We start from the raw sequence: 19,478 nt of genomic DNA on the forward strand, positions 1-19,478 counted from the left end.
TTGACAGTTGTCCTATTTTCCCTGAACATACCAAACTGTACTGAAACTGAAAACCGTGATAAAAAATGAACCGGCAGTAATTTGAACTGTTGCAACTCTGTAATATATACATTAAAAATATTGTCCGATATATCAATATCAGACTTTTTTTACTCCCTAATATCGGTATCTGCCCCCCAAAAACCATCCGATATGGTCAGGCTCTAATTTTCACCATCTTTACCATGCAAAATCACAAGCACAGTCTCTCTCTCTCTCTCTCTGTGTTGCATCTCTATTCAGAGTAAAAGTGAAGCTCCTCCCCCTCTGCCCTGCTCCCTCTCTCTCTCCGTCCCTCTCTCTCTGTCCATCTCTGCGCTGGTGTTCAGTGGCAGCGTTTCTCTTCACTGCAGAGGCAGCTACATTCTCTCCTCCAGGATGTCGGGCCTACTGACCAGCTCTTTTCTGCTTTTCCTCTCTCTGACGCTGTTCCAGATCCCCGCACCAGAGGCAAAGGTAAACCAAACACCACACCAGTTCCTGATCATGTGTGTTTGGTGAGACTGAGTGCTTAATTCACTCTCATTCCTCTATAGCTACATTTTAACCTGCATGTTTTCTTCCTTTTTACCACAATACAGTTAGTATAGAGGTTTGCATTTGCTGGTAAATGCTGATTTCATTCTGTTTAATGGTACATTCCCATTTCATTTCAAATATTTGTATATGAATCACGTATACACTGCACATGGATAATTTTGAATATGTGGAAGTACACTGTGTACTATTTAGATGCTTTTTATATGTTACGCTAGGCTGCGTGTTCATTTCTGGTATAAACTGATCGAGATCACTCGAGCCAGATGGCGTGAAATAGGGCGTACAAATCATCATTGCCTGGCAACAACAGAGCACATATCAACAGGGCTTTACTGGCCAATAGAATCCTGATTATATTCTGGAAATTTCTCTGAAAGGCAGTATCTAGAAATGGAAGCTTCTGCAAACAACCTAAGATCACATTAAACATTACATGCATTGTTCAATTAAAGAGCTACATGTTATTTTATATCGAGAGACAGCAATGTGTCTTGTATTTGTTGATTCTTCTGTTCTATGCCTGTTCTATATTTTGTCATTAACTAAATGTAGGTCTATTCTGAGATTTTAAACACTGAATTTTATTGAATTCAAGAACAAGTGTTAGTGTTACAAGTCTTATTTGCAACAATAGGGCTTGTGATATACTGGTCTCTAGATCCCTGTAATGTATTTCTCATAAAAATGACAGTTCAGCAGCACTGATGCATTGGAGAGATCTTGGACAGCTGTCGTGAATTAAAGTAACTAGTAGAGTTTGTTGTGAGCATCTGTTGCAGTCATTAGAGTATGAGCTCAGGTTTTCAGCACCACGGACAGCGTCCGTCACTGATACAGAGCAGAATGTAAACGCCACAGTGATTTTGAGGACGTGTGAAGGATTATGGGCCGTATCTGAAGGACAACACAGGACAAAATCAATAGGAGAGGAAGCACAATCTCATTAGCAGAACAAACAGCCAGTCTTTCACTCCGAGCGGAGGAGGAACGCTGCCATGGCAACAGCTTTCAGAGAGCACACTCAGTTTTCTCACATCCATCCATCCTATTTATACTGTAAAAAGTGCTTCATGTGCTATTATCTAAATTAACTGATTTAATTCAAGTAAAAAAAATGTATTTAACAATTTGAATGAATAAACATTAATATATTTTTATTATAAACTTTGATACTTATACAGATATATTTTATTATTATTTATATACATTTGATTATAGTATTAATATTTTAATTACTTTTTATATTTTCATTTTGCAACTTTAATTTTAGTTTAAGTCATAGTAATATTATTGTGTGTTTGTTATTTTTATTAGTTTGTTTTTATATTTCTATTCAGCTTTATTTTATTTTTATTTCAGCTTTAGTTTTAGTAATTATTTTCAATATTATTATTAGTATGTATTTCATCTAGTTGCAACATTTCTAAATTGTATTTTTTATATATTTAGCTTTATTTTATTTTTATTTCAGCTTTAGTTTTAGTAATTAGTGCTGTCAAATTGATTAATCGTGATTAATCACATCTAACATAAACGTTTGCAAATATATATGTGTGTGAGTGTCTGTGTGTGTGAGACTTCAGATGCAAAAGCCTGCCATCTGAAATTTTCTTCTAAAATGAGCATTTTTAACAAGCTCGTATGTTTATGTTCAGTTAATTCGCTTTAATGGCAATGAAAAGGACCTATTACTTGCCATTAAAGTGAAATTACTGAACCTAAACATACAAGCTTGATAAAAATGCTCATTTTAGAAGAAAATTTCAGACGGCACTTCATATATACACACTATAAATATTATTTACAAACTTTTGTTAGATGCAGTTAATTACGTTTAATTGATTTGGCACCACTAATTAATACTACTAATGATTGTGATTAATCGCATATAACAAGTTTGTATATATGTCTCTATGTATATATATATATATATATATATATATATATATATATATATATATATATATATATATATTGCAGACTTATGTTAGATACGATTAATCATGATTAATTGATTTGACAGCACTAGAATCAATAATATTAATATTTTTACATTCCAATATTTATTTTATTTTATTTGTAAATGATTTAGTAATAGTTTTAGTTAACAAATAACAACACTGATTGGGTTACACTTAAACTGTACTGTTTTTAACGTAAACATTTTTTACACCATTACTATTAATAAAACCCACGCACCCTAATTGGTCTCAGGTGCATGACAACAAAATAACAATAGAAAAAAGAAGCGTGTGCAGACAAATTAACATTAATTATCTCTAGCACGTTCTACAATGACACACACAACTGCAAACTGATGTGACGCACTTTGGCTGGCGTCTGCAGGAGTTTAACGAGCTAGCAGAGGGTGTTTGTAACTTTGCAGATAGTTGTTCATGTTAGAAATCTGTCCATTGGTGCAGTAATGCGGAGGTAGAGCAGATGGTAAGGAACCGGAGGACATCAACACCACTTGAACTCATGGTATGAACAGCAAGATCTTCCCACCACCCACACACACAATGTGTACTGTACGTCTGAGGCGGGACAGACGTCATAATGCGCCAGAGTGAGTCATCAAATCAACTCAGCGGCCAGAGGAATCCTGTTCCTTTAGTTTCAGACGTCACGATCCGCCTCATTTATTATGAATCATAACAGCCCTGAAATACCACAAAGCTCAAACTGAAGAACTGACTCAACACAGAAAGTTTCATGTATCAATCTGACACAGCTGATGCAGAATATGATTTACAGTAACACAAATCTTGCACAGTGGGTAGTTTCTGAACACTAGTTGGGCTAGTTGTCTCTCAGTGTTCACTTTGCAATTCAAAATAATTACGCAGCACACAGAGGGTGAAGACAATGTCATGACTCAGCACTTTGTTCATAACCTCAGGCTTGAGCTGTTCAGTGGATAACAGATTCAAGGCTCTAGACAATAAATCACTGCTGAAACACAGGTCTCCTATCAGTAATGGTGGACATAGATCATCACAGCCAGTGACAGAACTAATATACGCTGAAGAGGAGCTGGTTACTCATACTGTCAGAATGTGCTTGCTATGCACACTACAGTGATTTCAGCTTCTTGAAAAGCATCTTTCTTTTCCTCTCAATAGTGTGCAAGTGTAATTAAATGTCTGACTCACTGTGGATGGAGAGGAGGTGCGAGGATGAGTGCAGATGGAAAATGTGCTTACTAATGCTTCCTCTGAATGAAATGTGGTGAACTGTGTCGAATGCATGAATGATTCGTATGTAAAGCCGGGGACACACCTAACGATTAGCTGAAACATTCTAAGACTGAACTGAACACACATACCGATTGTTTCCTTCGACTGGAGCCGATTTATATACTCACGCATGGAATTTGAACACCGACTGTAATCGCAGACTGAACGCAACTGGCTCTGACTGGACGCGTTTGAGCGCGATCAGTCATAAGTATCAATTTACATTCATAATCGGCCTTACAATCGTTAAGTGTGTGCGCGGCTTAAAGCGTGGTATTGGTGTGGGAGGTTTGTTTCTGTGCTCTCAAAGGCAGATGCACTACAGAATCTACAAATCTAACATTTATCAGAGTTTGTCATCTGAATATAATAATTGCTAAATAAGGTTAAATTATGTTATTAAATTGCATTAAATCAAAGTTCGTTTAAGACAAGTCATTTCACTCGGCGGCCATCTTTGAAACACCTCTCGGGCATGCAAGTGCAGCTCCTATCTCTTTGAATGGGGAAGCATCAAATTTTCCAAAACTGTTTGCCAAGTTTTCGTTTAAATTTCATATTTGAAATCACCAATGAAATCTGACAACAACCGTCTCATAAATTTTGCTTCTAAACGCTCGAATCATGAAAAAAAAAAAAGTATTTTTCAGGCTGGATCAAGCTAATGCGCATGCGCAGGAAGCACGCGTCTGACTGTTTCTATAGGAACCTGAGCTTCTAACGTGACGCGATGACTTTACCAATCAGTGATTGGCTCTTATTTAGAAGGCGGGACCATATTATTCCGCCATATTAAGCATTGCACTTTCTCACATTCAAAACAATATGTCCTGTGTTATTACTAACAATACAATATTAAATAGCATTAATTAAATTGTTATAGATGATTTCAGTCATTTTGATCATTTTCACTAAACTTTTTTGTATTACAAACAACAAAAGAAGTTAAGAATAAAATAAAAACATGCACCTGAAATCACTTAGAGCATCTATAACAATGTTGAATTAAAGGGTTAGTTCACCCAAAAATGAAAATAATGTAGTTTATTACTCACCCTCATGCTGTTCCACACCCGTAAGACCTTCGTTCATCTTCGGAATGCAAATTAAGATATTTTTGTTGAAATCTGATGGCCTGCATAGCCAGCAATGACATTTCCTCTCTCAAGATCCATTAATGTACTAAAAACATATTTAAATCAGTTCATGTGAGTACAGTGGTTAAATATTAATATTATAAAGCGACAAGAATATTTTTGGTGCGCCAAAAAACCCCAAAATAACGACTTATTTAGTGATGGCCGATTTCAAAACACTGCTTCAGGAAGCTTCGGAGCATTATTAATCTTTTTTGTCGAATCAGCAGTTCGGCACGCCAAAGTCACGTGATTTCAGCAGTTTGGCGGTTTGACACGGGATCCGAATCATGATTCGACACACTGTTTCATAACGCTCCTAAACTTAAAGGTGCCATAGAACGTCTTTTTAAAAGATGTAATATAAGTCTAAGGTGTCCCCTGAATGAATCTGTGAAGTTTCAGCTCAAAATACGACATAGATTTTTTTTAATTAATTTTTTTAACTGATTCCTTGCGCGGCCCCTTTAAATCTCGTGCTCTCCGCCCCCGGAACTCTCGCTTGCCTTAACCAGCATAAACAAAGTTCACACAGCTAATATAACCCTCAAAATGGATCTTTACAAAGAGTTCGTCATACAGCATGTCTAATCGCGTAAGTACAGTGTTTATTTGGATGTTTACATTTGATTCTGAATGAGTTTGATGGTGCTCCGTGGCTAAAGCTAACATTACACACTGTTGGAGAGATTTATAAAGAATGAAGTTTATAAATTATACAGACTGCAAGAGTTTAAAAAATGAAAATAACGACAGTCTTGTCTCCGTGAATATAGTATAAACAATGGTAACTTTAACCACATTTAACAGTACATTAGCAACATGCTAACGAAACATTTAGAAAGGCAATTTACAAATATCACTAAAAATATCATGATATCATGGATCATGTCAGTTATTATTGCTCCATCTGCCATTTTTCGCTATTGTTCTTGCTTGCTTACCTAGTCTGTTGATTCAGCTGTGCACATCCAGACGTTAATACTGGCTGCCCTTGTCTAATGGCTTGAACATGAGCTGGCATATGCAAATATTGGGGTCATACATATTAATGAATAAACAGTCGGTATTATGTTGTGATTCGCCTGTTCTTCTGAGGTCTTTTAAACAAATGAGATTTATATAAGAAGGAGGAAACAATGGTTTTGAGACTCACTGTATGTCATTTCCATGTACTGAACTCTTGTTATTTAACTATGCCAAGATAAATTCAATTTTTAATTCTAGGGCACCTTTAATGAAGCAGTGTTTGGCGCACCAAAAATATTCTTGTCACTTTATAATATTGATATTTAACCACTGTACTCACATGAACTGATTTAAATATGTTTTTAGTACATTAATGGATCTTGAGAGAGGAAATGTCATTGCTGGCTATGCAGGCCTCACGGAGTCATCGGATTTCAACAAAAATATCTTAAGTTGTGTTCTGAAGATTAACGAAGGTCTTACGGGTGTGGAACAGCATGAGGGTGGGTAATAAATGACATTATTTTCATTTTTGGGTGAATGAACCCTTAATTTAAATTCATACCCAGACAAATATCACAAATTCACCGTCATCTACAGACCATTAGAAGCATTATGAATGGAGAGCCCCATTAAAGATTATGTAAGCAATTTCAGTCGTTTTAGTAAAAACTTTGTTTGTTTTTTTACTAACAATAAAAAAGTTTAGGTAAAGCTGCCAAAATGACTGAAATCGATTACAGCACCTTTAACAATTTCACAAATCTCCCGCTAGCAAACCAAACCCCATCCACCAAAGCCATGTCAAAGTCAACGGATCTAACGTTAATCTTGCATCGCCATATACAGAGTAGACCATAAATTATAAACATTTATTTATGAATGGAGAGCCCCATTCCATCTACCATCCACTTACCACTGTGCAGACAAACTCCATCCTCCACTCCATCATTATTGTAAATTCATAGCTCGGTCGTTCAGCCTCTCTTGTTTCGAGGTTTCCCTTCATCTGTTATCCATATCTTCTTAATCACACAGGAACGCAGAGCCGTTAAAAACATCAACGGCTCTGATACGAACTAAAGGTGATATTAAAAGCTGATTGGCTGGAATGGACAGCCTGCGTTATTTGAATATTCATTCTGATTGGTCAGTTTAGTAAGGCGATTTAAACGCGCACGAAAGAAATAAAAACTGTAAATTAAATGCATACATTATCAGTTAATTAAAACAAAAGTGAATTTTATTACTTTCGTTGTTACATCCATATTTTGGGAATACTTAGTTTTCTTCCTCTCCTTGCAGAAAGCTTTTATGATTGGCTAAAAAAAGCGCGGGCATTTATCTGATTTCTCAAGACTCCTATTTCAGTGATATCTGACAGTTTGTAGTGTGATTTTATGGTTTGTATTTAAAAATGTTCACTAAAAATTTTTAATTTTAGGGTTTAAAATATGAGTAAATTTTGTGGGGACAAAATGGTCCCCATTTTTTGGTCCCTATGAGGAAAACAGCTTATAAATACAAAATGATGTAAATAAAACTTTTCTGTACCAAAATGTGCACAAAATTGTTTATATTGCTTTAACATGGAAACAGGAGACATTTTTCATCAGTCAGCTGTTGGGTTTCTGTTTCTCAGCCTCTCTCAGCCATGCGTGGCGGCGGTCGCAGCTTTGACAGCCAGGCAGGTGGAGTGCGTCTCCGAAGAGACCTGCGTGACTCAGTGCCCTACGAGGCCCAGATGATGTCTTATCCCGCTGCTGACTTCAAGAGTCGGGGCAATGATCTGTACTACCAACCAGAGGTCTTGAGGGCTCAAGGTCTTGGACAAGCCCTCCAGCGACTGGTGGAGAACGATCAGAGGCGGGAACAGGAAGCAGCTTATCTGGCATCAATGCTGCGTCTCCTTAACGAAGCACAGAATAACAGACAGGGCAAACCAGAGGAAGATGAGGAGGATGAGGGTGATTTCCAGGGACCCTACCCTCCGGACTACGATGAGACAGAGCAGGCTGTGAGCATGGCCAAGCCCCAGGGCCTTCTGGATCCTCAGCTTACTCAGGCTCTACTCAACCGCTACAAGCAGGAGAGACTGATGCAGGCTGGACTTGCTCCGACAAACAACAGGATTCCAGAGAGAGAGCAGGACAAAGACCAAGAGATGCTCAGGTAATGGAAACATGCCGATGGCTCAGAATCAGGGTTATCAACTATTTAAAAAATGTTGTTCATTAAAATAAAGTTGAAATTTTATATATATATATATATATATATATATATATATATATATATATATATATATATATATATATATATATATATCTTAGCAACACCCTAGCAACCACCCCAAGTACCTTAGCAACCACATAGCAGCAACCACTCAGAATACCTTAGCAACCATATAGCAACACCTTAGCAACTAACCGAGTACCCTAGCAACTGCATAGCAACACACTAGCAGCCAACTATCTATCTATCTATCTATCTATCTATCTAAACTACTAAACTAAAACTTAAACTTTCAAACTGAAAACCTTCAAACTTTTAAAACTACTTTAAACTTTCTGGTCCGGCTTTTTCAAGCCAACTTAATGTTTGTCTCAGTATATTTTTACATATATTTTTATGAAAAAAACAACTTTGCCAACTAACTGAAATAAGTTTAAGCACTGAAATTACTAGCTGAAAATAAAAAATAAATGAAAATATTAAAATATTAAACAATAAAATAAAAATATATTAAACCTAAATAGTAATGTTTAAATAATAATAATAATAAAATGAATACTTAAAATATAGTAAAAATCTAATTCAATATATCAATAAAAAATATAAATATTAGATCAAAACCTAAACTAAAATAAATAATATTTTAAACAAAAACTAATAAAAACGACAAAAGCACATAACAAAATTGCTACAAATATTAAACTAAAATGAAAACTGAAAATATAATAAAATAAATATTAGATGAAGTAAAAGTAAATAGTAAAAAATCCTAATAAATGTGACAAAAGCACATAAAATTATAAAAAAATAACTAAAATTAAAATCAAAAATGAAAATATAAAAGTTAATTCAAAATATTAATATAACCTATAATTGTATAAATTATAATAAAATATCTGCTCAGTGTCAGAATTTATTATAATTTGACCACAAAAAAAATGTTTTTGAAAAACATGCACAGGTGATTTTTGCCAAGAAAAAAACAAACAAAAAAATGTTAAAGGCATATAATATGTAATATTTTTGGATTAAAATATCCAAAAACCACTAGAACAGTGTTATATATTTTGTTAACTTGTGTACTTACATTATTCCAGATGTTTCCAATAATGTTTAAATCCAGAGATATAAGTCATTTTTACATAGGACATGGACCGTGTCTGTGCATCACCTATCAATGACATCATACTCGCGTTACCCTAGATTTACGGTTTTATTTTGTAGAAACCATGGAAACACCAAAGACGCTTTAATATATTATGTGTTTTATTAGACAAGGGACCAACTGTGTGGATACATTTATAGACAAAAAACTAATCATTGTTATCAATCATTTTTATTGTTTAAATCTTGTTTGCTTGATTTACAGTGAGTATCATGTTTTACCATGTCTAATATCGATCTAGCTTACTGCAGTGTGCATTAAGTTTCTCACAACAGCTGCCGATTTCATGATAACGTTAAGCAAACAAACAACAGTATTTCTGTCTTTGCATTATTAAGGTACCTTGTTGAGAAGATCCTCTCCAGCTTGGCTTCGGGCGGCAATCAGGGAGGCCCTTCAAACCAGCGTGCTAAACGGGACCTGAGCGCCGTGGCCAGCATGGAGCGATCCGCAGGACCCGCCCTAAAACGCTCCCGTCGCTCCCTAGACTCCGCCCCTGCCCCCTCCCCCCAGGTGGAGGCATCGCTGCTGAGGGTGAAAAGACTCGACGACGACGTCGACGACGACGGCATCGCAGGTCAGAGCAACAGAACGCCACACGTCGGCCTGCAGAGAATGAAGCGCATAGACACTGACCTGCCACCCCCCAAAAAAACCAGCCGCAAGCGCAGAGCCCTGACCTATGACCCCGCCCTGATCGCACAGCACATCCTGCAGTACCTGCCAGCCTAAAGAGTGCATGTGAAAGTCAGAGGAAACAAGGGAAATGTGGGGAAGGGAAAAAGAAGGAAGTCAAGACAGACAGAGCGAGCGAGAGTTTCTGATGGGGACGGCAACAATTCACTTGCTTTCAGAAACGCCAGCATTCATTGTCATCCGCCTAAGTCTAATCAGGCCTGCTTGCCAAGGTACTCTGATATGATGTTACTCTGTTTCGATGTTATACTATAATAATAAATTCCACACACATAACAGCTTATGGAATATGCTTTTGTTTTTTCTTGCCACATTGTACAGGCATTTTAATACCTTGTTGACATGCTGTTGGTAACCAGACGGTATCTCACTCAGTTCTTAAAAACAAAACCACAGCTTGACCAGGGTCACGCAAGAGTGCGTTTAGGTGATGTTTCTCGTGAGTTTCTACTGAGGGCCGTTTACAACTCGGCAACCCGGAATCCCAGAGCTCCTCCACAGATTGAAGGAGCGTTTGCTGCTGGTTCTGCTCCTGTCATGCTCCATATATCCTTATATATCTGAACCTTATATATCAGAGCTTTACTACAGCTGTCAGTGGGAGTGGAGAACCTCTTTGGCCCATTTCAGAGCTCACATTGTGCTTTCAGCATTTCTGCTGTTTAACCGAACTGCAGCTCTATACGGAAAATAAAGTCATTTCTAGGTTGCTGTATTGAATATTTCCTGTAATAATGAACATAAATTAGTCTATAAAACAGCTACCCAGAGTAGGCCGTTGATAATACACAACCTAAACATGGATGTGGAATCTAATTTATACACAATACCATTCAAAAGTTTGGGGTTTATTTTTTGGGTTAAGAAATTAATATGTATATTCAGCAAGGATGCATTAAATTGATCAAAAGTTACAGTAAAGACATTTATAATGTTACAGTAGATTTGTATTTCAAATAAATGCTGTTTTTATGAATTTTCTATGAATTTGAATTTTTGAATTTTCAACATTCATAATAATCAGAAATGTTTCTTGAGTACCAAATCAGCATATTAGAATGATTTCTAAAGAACATGAAATGTACCACATTCCACATTAATAAATATATCATGTTGTATATTTCACATGAAATATGTTGTGTAAAACTATATTAAACCAAAACATTTTTTATTTTAAATAGTAATAATATTTAACAATATTAGTTTTTACTGCATTTTTGTCAAATAAATGCAGCCTTGATGAGAACTCCAAACTTTTGAACAGAAGTGTAAGGATGAAGACATTTACATCCAAATGGCAATGAATCTACACAGAACAGAACCCAAACACCAGTCTATAGTTATAAACTGCTTAATCCAGAATCCAAATCCAAATTAATTTATATTTATATTTACAGTACGTGACTTATGAAAGTTGGAAGTTTGACATACCTAAATCTACTACTGTATGTTCTTTTAGAAATTAAGTTTTTGTTTGAAACAAATGATTGAGAAACAAAAATCTCTTAATTATTTTTATTGCAGAAGATATCTGGTACAGGTTTAAACAGCACAACACATCAGATCTGCTGCTTTATCCAGCAATAAGCAGCACTACGTGAGTTTAGACTCAGAAAGAGCCCGTCTAAATGTCAAACAGTGAGTTTCCTGTCCTCTCTTTCTCTGATTGGCTGTTAAAGTGGTGTGCCATCTTCGTAATGTCATTTGCATCCTATCCAAGCTTGATAAAATGTTATTTTGTCCTCCTTGACTTGGCTTTGAAATACTCTGTCTGATACTATCTAATCACTGTCCCAACTTCCTGCCCTCTGGGTTTGTAATCTGACTATTTGTGAAGGAAATCGTGGCTCTGAGTATATAAACGCTTTTCGTGCAGTCATAAAATCTTGTACAAAAATACATATCTCTGCACTGCAAGTTTTGTCAAACAACAAAAATCACTGTACGTGCTAATAAAATGTATGTGAACACCAAAAGTTTGTTTAGAACTGTGCATTGCTTTTAAACTGGAAGTGGATTAGAAATTACATCATATTTAACAATTAATGCATTGGCTTAATAAAATCACATAAGAGTCTCGACTAAGACAAGGACTTGTTATATATAACGATAGGTGAAGATGACTCGCAATACAGCACAGCGACATGCAGTTTTAAAATCGGCATGAAACAGAAGTTGTATTCAACTTTACAACCATATTATGACATTTCCATGTGAAACAGCAATCAAGCAACAACAAAAATATATATATCTAGGGTGGGAACATTATTTGTTCACTGGACTGTATACAAAGTGAGTGGACTGGATCTTAATTAAAATAGATTTGGAAAGAAGTCTCTTCTGCTCATCAAGCCTTCATTTATTTGATCAAAAATACAGAAAAAACAGTAATATTGTGAAATATTATTACAATTTAAAATAATGGTTTTCTATTTTAATATACTTTAAAATATAATTTATTTCTGTGATGCAAAGCTGAATTTTCATCAGCCATTACTCCAGTCTTCAGTGTCACATGATCCTTCAGAAATCATTCTAATATGCTGTAATTTTCCAAACATCTGACCAGTACTGTGTGTGTGTGTGTATATTTTATATATATATATATATATATATATATATATATATATATATATATATATACACACACACACACAGACCAGACGCATGCATTAAGAAAATAAATAGGTCAACAATAAAACTAATTAAACAGATTTTACAGAATTGTAATACTGAAACTGTGACTGTTCATCTTCAGATCTCAATTTAAATTCATGCACAAGAAATGTCCAGAACACAGAACCAAACATCAAACATCATTTAATTGGAAACCACATTCACTTGATCTGTTTGTGCATCGTACGAGGTCGCAGAGACCTGGACTATAACTCTAATAGAAATGCACTAAAGAACATAACCTTTCCTCTTCTCTATTTAGAGCCACCATTATAAGATCAGACTAATGTTCCTCTGTCAGGGGAGAAAGGACTCGGATACTGTTGCCAGGTGACTGTTTCTACCCAGACAGGTTATGTAAGCTGACTTCACAGGATGATGACATCATGCTGAGGGGGAAGAGAGAAGCATCTCTTCACACGTTTTATGCCATCATTATTTGTCGAGAGTGAAGTTCACAGACGACGTGATGAAACAGCCACCTGAGAGGGTGAGAAAGAACAGTGATGTGAGTTACAGAAGAGAGGAGAGGATGCTGGGTCGAATGCTAGTGCCAATTAGAAACATCACTGAAGCCCAGAGAAACTAGATTACAGTCTTACCAGCAGTTTCTGACTGTTGAGAACAGATCAGGCCTCTTTTATGCTGCCAGTAACAAGCCAGTCACTGAGAAGAGAGAAAATAGCATGATTGAAACGTCTGTGTGTACAGGATAACATGATAATGAATAGAACTAACATTTAGTCAATTTAGTTCATTCTCATATCACCTTATTATGACAATTTCACAATTAAAAGGAAAGCCTTTTTTTTTGTATATTTGTATTAAAAGAATAATAATTTGCCAACATTTATTAATGTGAATATGTTAAAATATATGTTAATATATATAATATATTAATAAATAATATATATAATAAGATTTAAAAGCAGATTGAATAACGCAAAATAATGTGTGTGTGTATATTATATATATATATATATATATATATATATATATATATATATATATATATATATAAATTAAAAAGAAAATTACAATATTACAATGTATAAATACATAATATGTAATACTTCTATAATAATAAATATTTTTTGTGGGGTTTTTTGCTTTATGATATTGAGGATTAAGGAAGAATTGTCATATATAACAAAATAAATGTTATTTTAGCATAATTTATATTCTATTTTGATATTTATTAATATTTTGAATTAGCTTTTATTATTTTTACAATTTTGTATTTTACAAAATTGTATTTTAATTTTAATAATTTCATTAATATTAGTTTTAGTTTTTATTAAAATATTTCTATTTAGCTTTATTTTTTATTTCAGTTTAGTTTTGGTCATTTTAGCACCCACTTATTTCAGTTATTTTCTACATGTCTAAGTGTTTCATCTAATATTTATTTTTTATTTAATTTCAGCTTTATTTCAATTAACGGAAACTGTTTTAATACTTTTTTTAATATTTTAGTTTTATTTAACATTAATACTTAAATATATATATATATAAATATATAAATGTATATATAAAATATTATTTGAGAAAAAATCTGTTTATGGTTGTTTAAAAATCATGCTAACTAAACTCTTAAAATGGGCTGTAAAACATTCATTGATTTAGAGATTTCAGGAAAGAATAAGTGAAGCGTTTACCATCACCATCCTTGGCATCTTCTGGCAGCAGGGCATCTTGGCGATTCCCTAATACAAAAGCCAGCATGGACAGTATGCCGGCATCCAGGACCCCCAGCATGGCCAGTATGTACGCCCAGTGCACGGAGCAGTTCCCTGGGGAGAAACTACTCACACGCTCCCCGCACAGCGCCCGCATCTCAGCACACGCCCAGGAGTCTGGGAACAACACGCACGCCAGGGCCAAACAGAAGCCTGGGAAGAGAAACACAGATGCAATTAGGAACACGAGAGAGAGAGAGATAATGTGCTTCACATATTTCGATCAGATTTCTGGTCAAGAAGGGCACATTTCAGTGTGGAGAGATTCTCAACGAATATAGCTTCGCAAAGAGGCTGTTATTGAAGGATGGCAGTGCAAATTATATAGGACTTGACAGCAAACCCACAGCCTGTGACCCCAGAGCCTCATTCAGCACGCACAGAGGTTAGCCAATCATAAACGAGGTCGTTTACATCCTCCAGAAGTCTTAAAGGTACAATAGCAAAAACAGCATGTTTAACCACAGACTATTTAACTCTTAGGGTCATAAAGAGGGTCATGAGAAACTAAATTATGACGTTTTTGATGTAAAAAACCCCAAATAACATTAGAAATGGAACTTTCAGGGGGGGGAAAACTTTAAAAATGATAAAAACAATTATATGAGCTCTTTAGAAGAAATCACAAGCTTTCTATAATTCTATAATATATATATAAAATAATTTCTATAATATTTCTATAATCACTTATTCATCACTTACTACGCTGATCTCTGGATCATACTGTATTTCACCTGTATTTCATTTTTTCTGAATTTTAATGAAAATTGCGCATATATAAATGTATTAAATTAAAGAATGAGAATAATGAGTACTAAAATACAAAAGAGGAAAATGTGTGATTGCATTACAGTAATGACTGTTTAAGGGAAAATTGGAAAATGAATTGCTGAATTGTCATGAAAATAGTGTCACAATGCAAAACAACTTAATGGTCCTAAAACAGGTTTCTTTTTATACCAAGAAATTTGATTTTTATTTAAATTACATATATATTGGGGTCAGTAAGATTTAAATCATTTAAAGAGATTAATACTTCTATTCAGCTATATTAAAATGACAGACATTTATAAGGTTACAGAAGATTTCTATTTCAAATACATGTTTTATAAATGCTTATGCCAAAATAAATGATCTAATGCTTATATAAAGCTAATTTTATAAAAATATTAAGTATAAACACAAAAATCAACATATTAGAATAATTTCTGAAGGATCATGTGACACTGAAGACTGGAGTAATGATGCTGAAAATTCATTTTTAAATATATTCAAATAGAAAACAGTTTGTTTAAATTGTAGTATCTCACAATACTACTGTCATGAGAGACTTCTTTCAACTGAAGGACCATCTCACCTGCTGTGAGCTGCAGCCAAGCGCATATCTTATAGACCGTTGCTGCGTTGCAGAACCTGAACAGACACAGGCAGCCCACGCTGGCCCACACCATGGTGAGAGACATGCACACCAGCACAGCGGGAGACTGGAAGGCAGGGAGTGGGGTCAGGGTGTGAAGAGACCCCCGGCAGTCTGGGACGGGCCAATCAGTCTCCACGCAGACTTCAAAGAGGCCGAGTGTCCCAGTCGGAGGGGCCGGTCCCCCTCCACGGTAGTGAAGCTCTCGTGTACCCACCCAGGATGGCTGGATGAGAATGACCACCTCGATAACAGCAAAGCAGAGTGTGCAGATGGCCCACAGCACGCCCACCGCCCGGGCGCTCCGGATGAACTCGGTCTGATACAGACGGGCCACCTCAGATGAGTGGTGCTGCATGCTGGAGACAGCTGGAGTAATAATTTCTGTTCTGTTTAATATAAGACAAAATAATCAAAATATTATACTAGGGCTGTTCAACGATAATCGTGATTATCGTGTACAAAATAAGAGTCTGTGTTTATGTAATATATGTGTGTTTGTTTTGTGTATAATTATTATGTATATATAAATACACACACATACATGTATACATTTAAGAAAAATATCTTATATTTCTATAAAAATATGTACATTTATATATCATTTAAATATCTAAAAATATAAATATATATACTTATACATACATGCATATATTACTTAAATATATACATGTATGTGTGTGTATTTATATATACATAATAATTATACACAAAACAAACACACATATATTACGTAAACACAGACTCTTATTTTGTACACGATAATCACGATTATCGTTGAACAGCCCTATATTATACATATACAACAATTTTAAACAAAATTTGGTAACACTTTACAATACAGTTTCATTAGTTAACTACTTTAGTTAACATGAGCTAAGAATAAACAATTAATTAATCTTAGTTAATGTTAATTTCAGCATTTAGAGATCATTTATTATAACTTGTCAAATTTGCCACTATTTGGGTTTGAGCAAAAACACAATTTTTGTGTGTGTCCCTTTAAATGCAAATGACCTGCCGTTCCCGCCCCCTTTCCAGAAGAGGGCGGAGCTTTAACAGCTCGTGCTTCAGTTGCTCAACAACAACAAAGCTGGAGAATCTCACGCAGCCAAAATGAGGATTGTCAGTAACGGTGTTCAGCCTTACATTGTTCAAACCGGAGTCGACACTGATGGAGAGACTCAGGAAGAAGTTACAACTTTTAGAATGAAACTGGACGTTTCTGAATGGTTAGTGGATAAATTTATGTAGTTGATGTGGAGTTGATTCAACTCATCGACTACCATGTGCCGTCATGTTAATCTTTTGTGCAAATCCAGTGTTGAATTGACCCTCGTTTGTGAAGCAGTCCAGTGTAAAATGACGGCATGACAACAACACTCTACTACAACAACTCTTCCTCTTCTCTAAAGCAGCCCAACATGGACTAACCCCCTTTGTTGCGTGTTCTCGGGGGCGGGGTTTATGTAAATTTTAGGGTTTGTGATGTCACCAACCCAGGAAGAAGCTTGTTGTAGTCCATACCAGTCATTTGTTGTAGTGCTTAAAAAATTATTTCTGTAAAAGAAAATATCTCCCTTTTCATTGAACTTTGAGCGTCCTAACTTTGCAGATGTTGTTTATGCTCAAACAGCAACATTACACACTAACTAAAGTTAAAAAAGTGAAATCATAATCAAGGACCCCTTTAAATGGATAGTTCACCCAAAATGAAAATTGAAAATTTACTCACCCTTATGTCGTTCCAAACACACAACATTTTTTCTTCTGTGAAACACAAAAGTAGATATTTTGAAGAATGTTGTTAAGAAAACAGTTTTGATTCCCATTGACTTCTATTGTATTTTTGTCCATTCAATGGAAGTCAAAGGGAACCGAAACACTTTGGTTACCAACATTCTTCAAAATATCTTTTTTTGGATTTCACAGAAGAAAGTTATTCAAACAGGTTTGGAATGACATGAGAGTGAGTAAATTAATTGTATTTGTAACAAACAAAGAGCAAAAAAGTTATGTGACGAGCAGGGCGGGCGAGAGCCGTGAGGGAGCGGCGAGAGGCCGGTAACGGGTGATAAACGAGCATCAGCTGCGCGTTGCACCGGTCTCAAATCTCTCACGGAGGAGCTCCGGAAGCATAAAAGGAGGAGCGACAAGAAAGGACCAGGCCTGGATTTAATTTTATGTTTTGTTATGTTTGTGTGTATATTTTCCTTTCATTTTGTATTTGTTTATTTTGTATTAAAGTTATGTTGAACATTTGCCAGTTCCCGCCTCCTTCTTCCCGTACATACGAACTACGTTACAATTTGTTACAGTATTTTTTAACCATTGTTAACATTAATAAAAATACAACTGTTCATTGTTAGCACAGGTCCATTAATTAATATTAACAGATACAATGTTTGATTTGAATAATGTATTAGTAAATGTTGAAATTAACATTAACTAAGATGAATAAATGCTTTAGAGTTGTTAGTTTATGTTAACTAATATAGTGAACTATAATGTTAACAAATGGAACCTTATTGTAAATTGTTACCATTTTTATACAGTACTCTATGGTAACACCATTGATCCATTTTTGTAAGTGCATCATATTCATTTACATTACACTTCACAGAACATCATGCCGTTACAATGGAGCATGCCCTTAAGAAACATGGTATTACCATGGTACAAAGTACAAACATTAATACCATGGTCATTTTTTAACCCTAAAATATTACAAAGCATTGCCAAATGAACATCTAAGAAAGCGAATACCGACAGGAAAACGTGATCTCAACATGGTAAACAATGTAAAATAGATGGATGAAGGATGATTCACCTCTCTGCTCTGGCTGCTTCCAGGTCTCTTCCTCTCACAACAGGAACTGCGTGACAAAATCACATTAAAATTTAATTACTGGAGAGCAGCATCATGTAAAAGCGTGGGAGTGAGCGAAAGAGAAAAATTGACCTGAATGGAATGATTCTTCTCCTCCTCTTGCTCCCGGTGGGATCACGGCAGGATGTGCGACATTAAAAACAGGCCCACGCTGGTTGCAACCATCTTCCTTGCACATATGGAGGGAGAGGAGAGTGGCAGAGGGGAGGGGGTGCGCAGGGCCATTCTGATTGGGAGGAGGGTCTCTGCGTGTACACACACACACACACACACACACACACGGACACACACGCACGCACGCACGCACGCAAAGGCAAAAGCAATGCAATCCAATGATGCACAATGAGAAAATGAAATTATCTGTCAATCCCTGTAGGGGGAAGAGAGTTACAGCTCATCGATCCTAAAAGCGTTATATTCCATGCAGAGAAGAAAGAGGAAGTGAGAGAATAATAAATACATGGTGCATAAGTGATGCATTTCAGATGACCGCAAGATAAATAACGCAGAAAGACAGCAGCAGAGAAATAAATGTTTGAATGGTCAAAGGAAGAAGCTCATCTGTGCATCATTCAGCAGATTCACTGACAGAATGATCTGATACAGTCAAACCAAAATGTATTCAGTCACCTTGAACATTTCATTCATTATTACAGTTTATTCACTATAGTTTAAAAAATGGTAATAAAATATGACAAGATCTCAGAGACAAACTGTGTCAGAAAAAGTTAATCTTAATT

General features: G+C 35.5%; 2 protein-coding genes across 2 annotated transcripts; one reads left to right on the plus strand and one right to left on the minus strand.

The window, feature by feature from the left end:
• Window positions 1-337: 337 nt before the first annotated feature.
• Window positions 338-11,992, plus strand: pcsk1nl (proprotein convertase subtilisin/kexin type 1 inhibitor, like). The gene is made up of 3 exons (XM_048210168.1): window positions 338-495; window positions 7,566-8,095; window positions 9,659-11,992. The coding sequence occupies exons 1-3, from the start codon at window positions 418-420 to the stop codon at window positions 10,050-10,052; spliced, it is 1,002 nt and encodes a 333-aa protein (XP_048066125.1). The 5' UTR covers window positions 338-417; the 3' UTR covers window positions 10,053-11,992.
• On the minus strand, window positions 11,518-19,460 carry lhfpl4b (LHFPL tetraspan subfamily member 4b). Its single transcript, XM_048210171.1, has 6 exons — window positions 18,811-19,460; window positions 18,679-18,724; window positions 15,789-16,237; window positions 14,351-14,584; window positions 13,295-13,358; window positions 11,518-13,174 (listed from the first exon to the last, which is right to left on the minus strand). The coding sequence occupies exons 1-5, from the start codon at window positions 18,914-18,916 to the stop codon at window positions 13,333-13,335; spliced, it is 861 nt and encodes a 286-aa protein (XP_048066128.1). The 5' UTR covers window positions 18,917-19,460; the 3' UTR covers window positions 11,518-13,174; window positions 13,295-13,332.
• Window positions 19,461-19,478: the final 18 nt, after the last annotated feature.

This window comes from Megalobrama amblycephala, linkage group LG12 (assembly GCF_018812025.1).
Source record: "Megalobrama amblycephala isolate DHTTF-2021 linkage group LG12, ASM1881202v1, whole genome shotgun sequence".
In the NCBI taxonomy this organism is placed as follows: Eukaryota; Metazoa; Chordata; class Actinopteri; order Cypriniformes; family Xenocyprididae; genus Megalobrama; species Megalobrama amblycephala.

Bases quoted from the DNA above. Each gene is read 5' to 3' on its own strand.
- lhfpl4b (XM_048210171.1), bottom strand. From the start codon at position 18,916: ATGTGCAAGGAAGATGGTTGCAACCAGCGTGGGCCTGTTTTTAATGTC. The intron at 18,725-18,810 runs GTCAATTTTTCT...TTTGTCACGCAG, and splicing joins AGAAGAATCATTCCATTCAG to TTCCTGTTGTGAGAGGAAGA. The intron at 13,359-14,350 runs GTAAACGCTTCA...CTCTCTTCTCAG, and splicing joins AGATGCCAAGGATGGTGATG to TGACTGGCTTGTTACTGGCA.
- pcsk1nl (XM_048210168.1), top strand. From the start codon at position 418: ATGTCGGGCCTACTGACCAGCTCTTTTCTGCTTTTCCTCTCTCTGACG. The intron at 496-7,565 runs GTAAACCAAACA...TCTGTTTCTCAG, and splicing joins TCCCCGCACCAGAGGCAAAG to CCTCTCTCAGCCATGCGTGG. The intron at 8,096-9,658 runs GTAATGGAAACA...TGCATTATTAAG, and splicing joins AAAGACCAAGAGATGCTCAG to GTACCTTGTTGAGAAGATCC.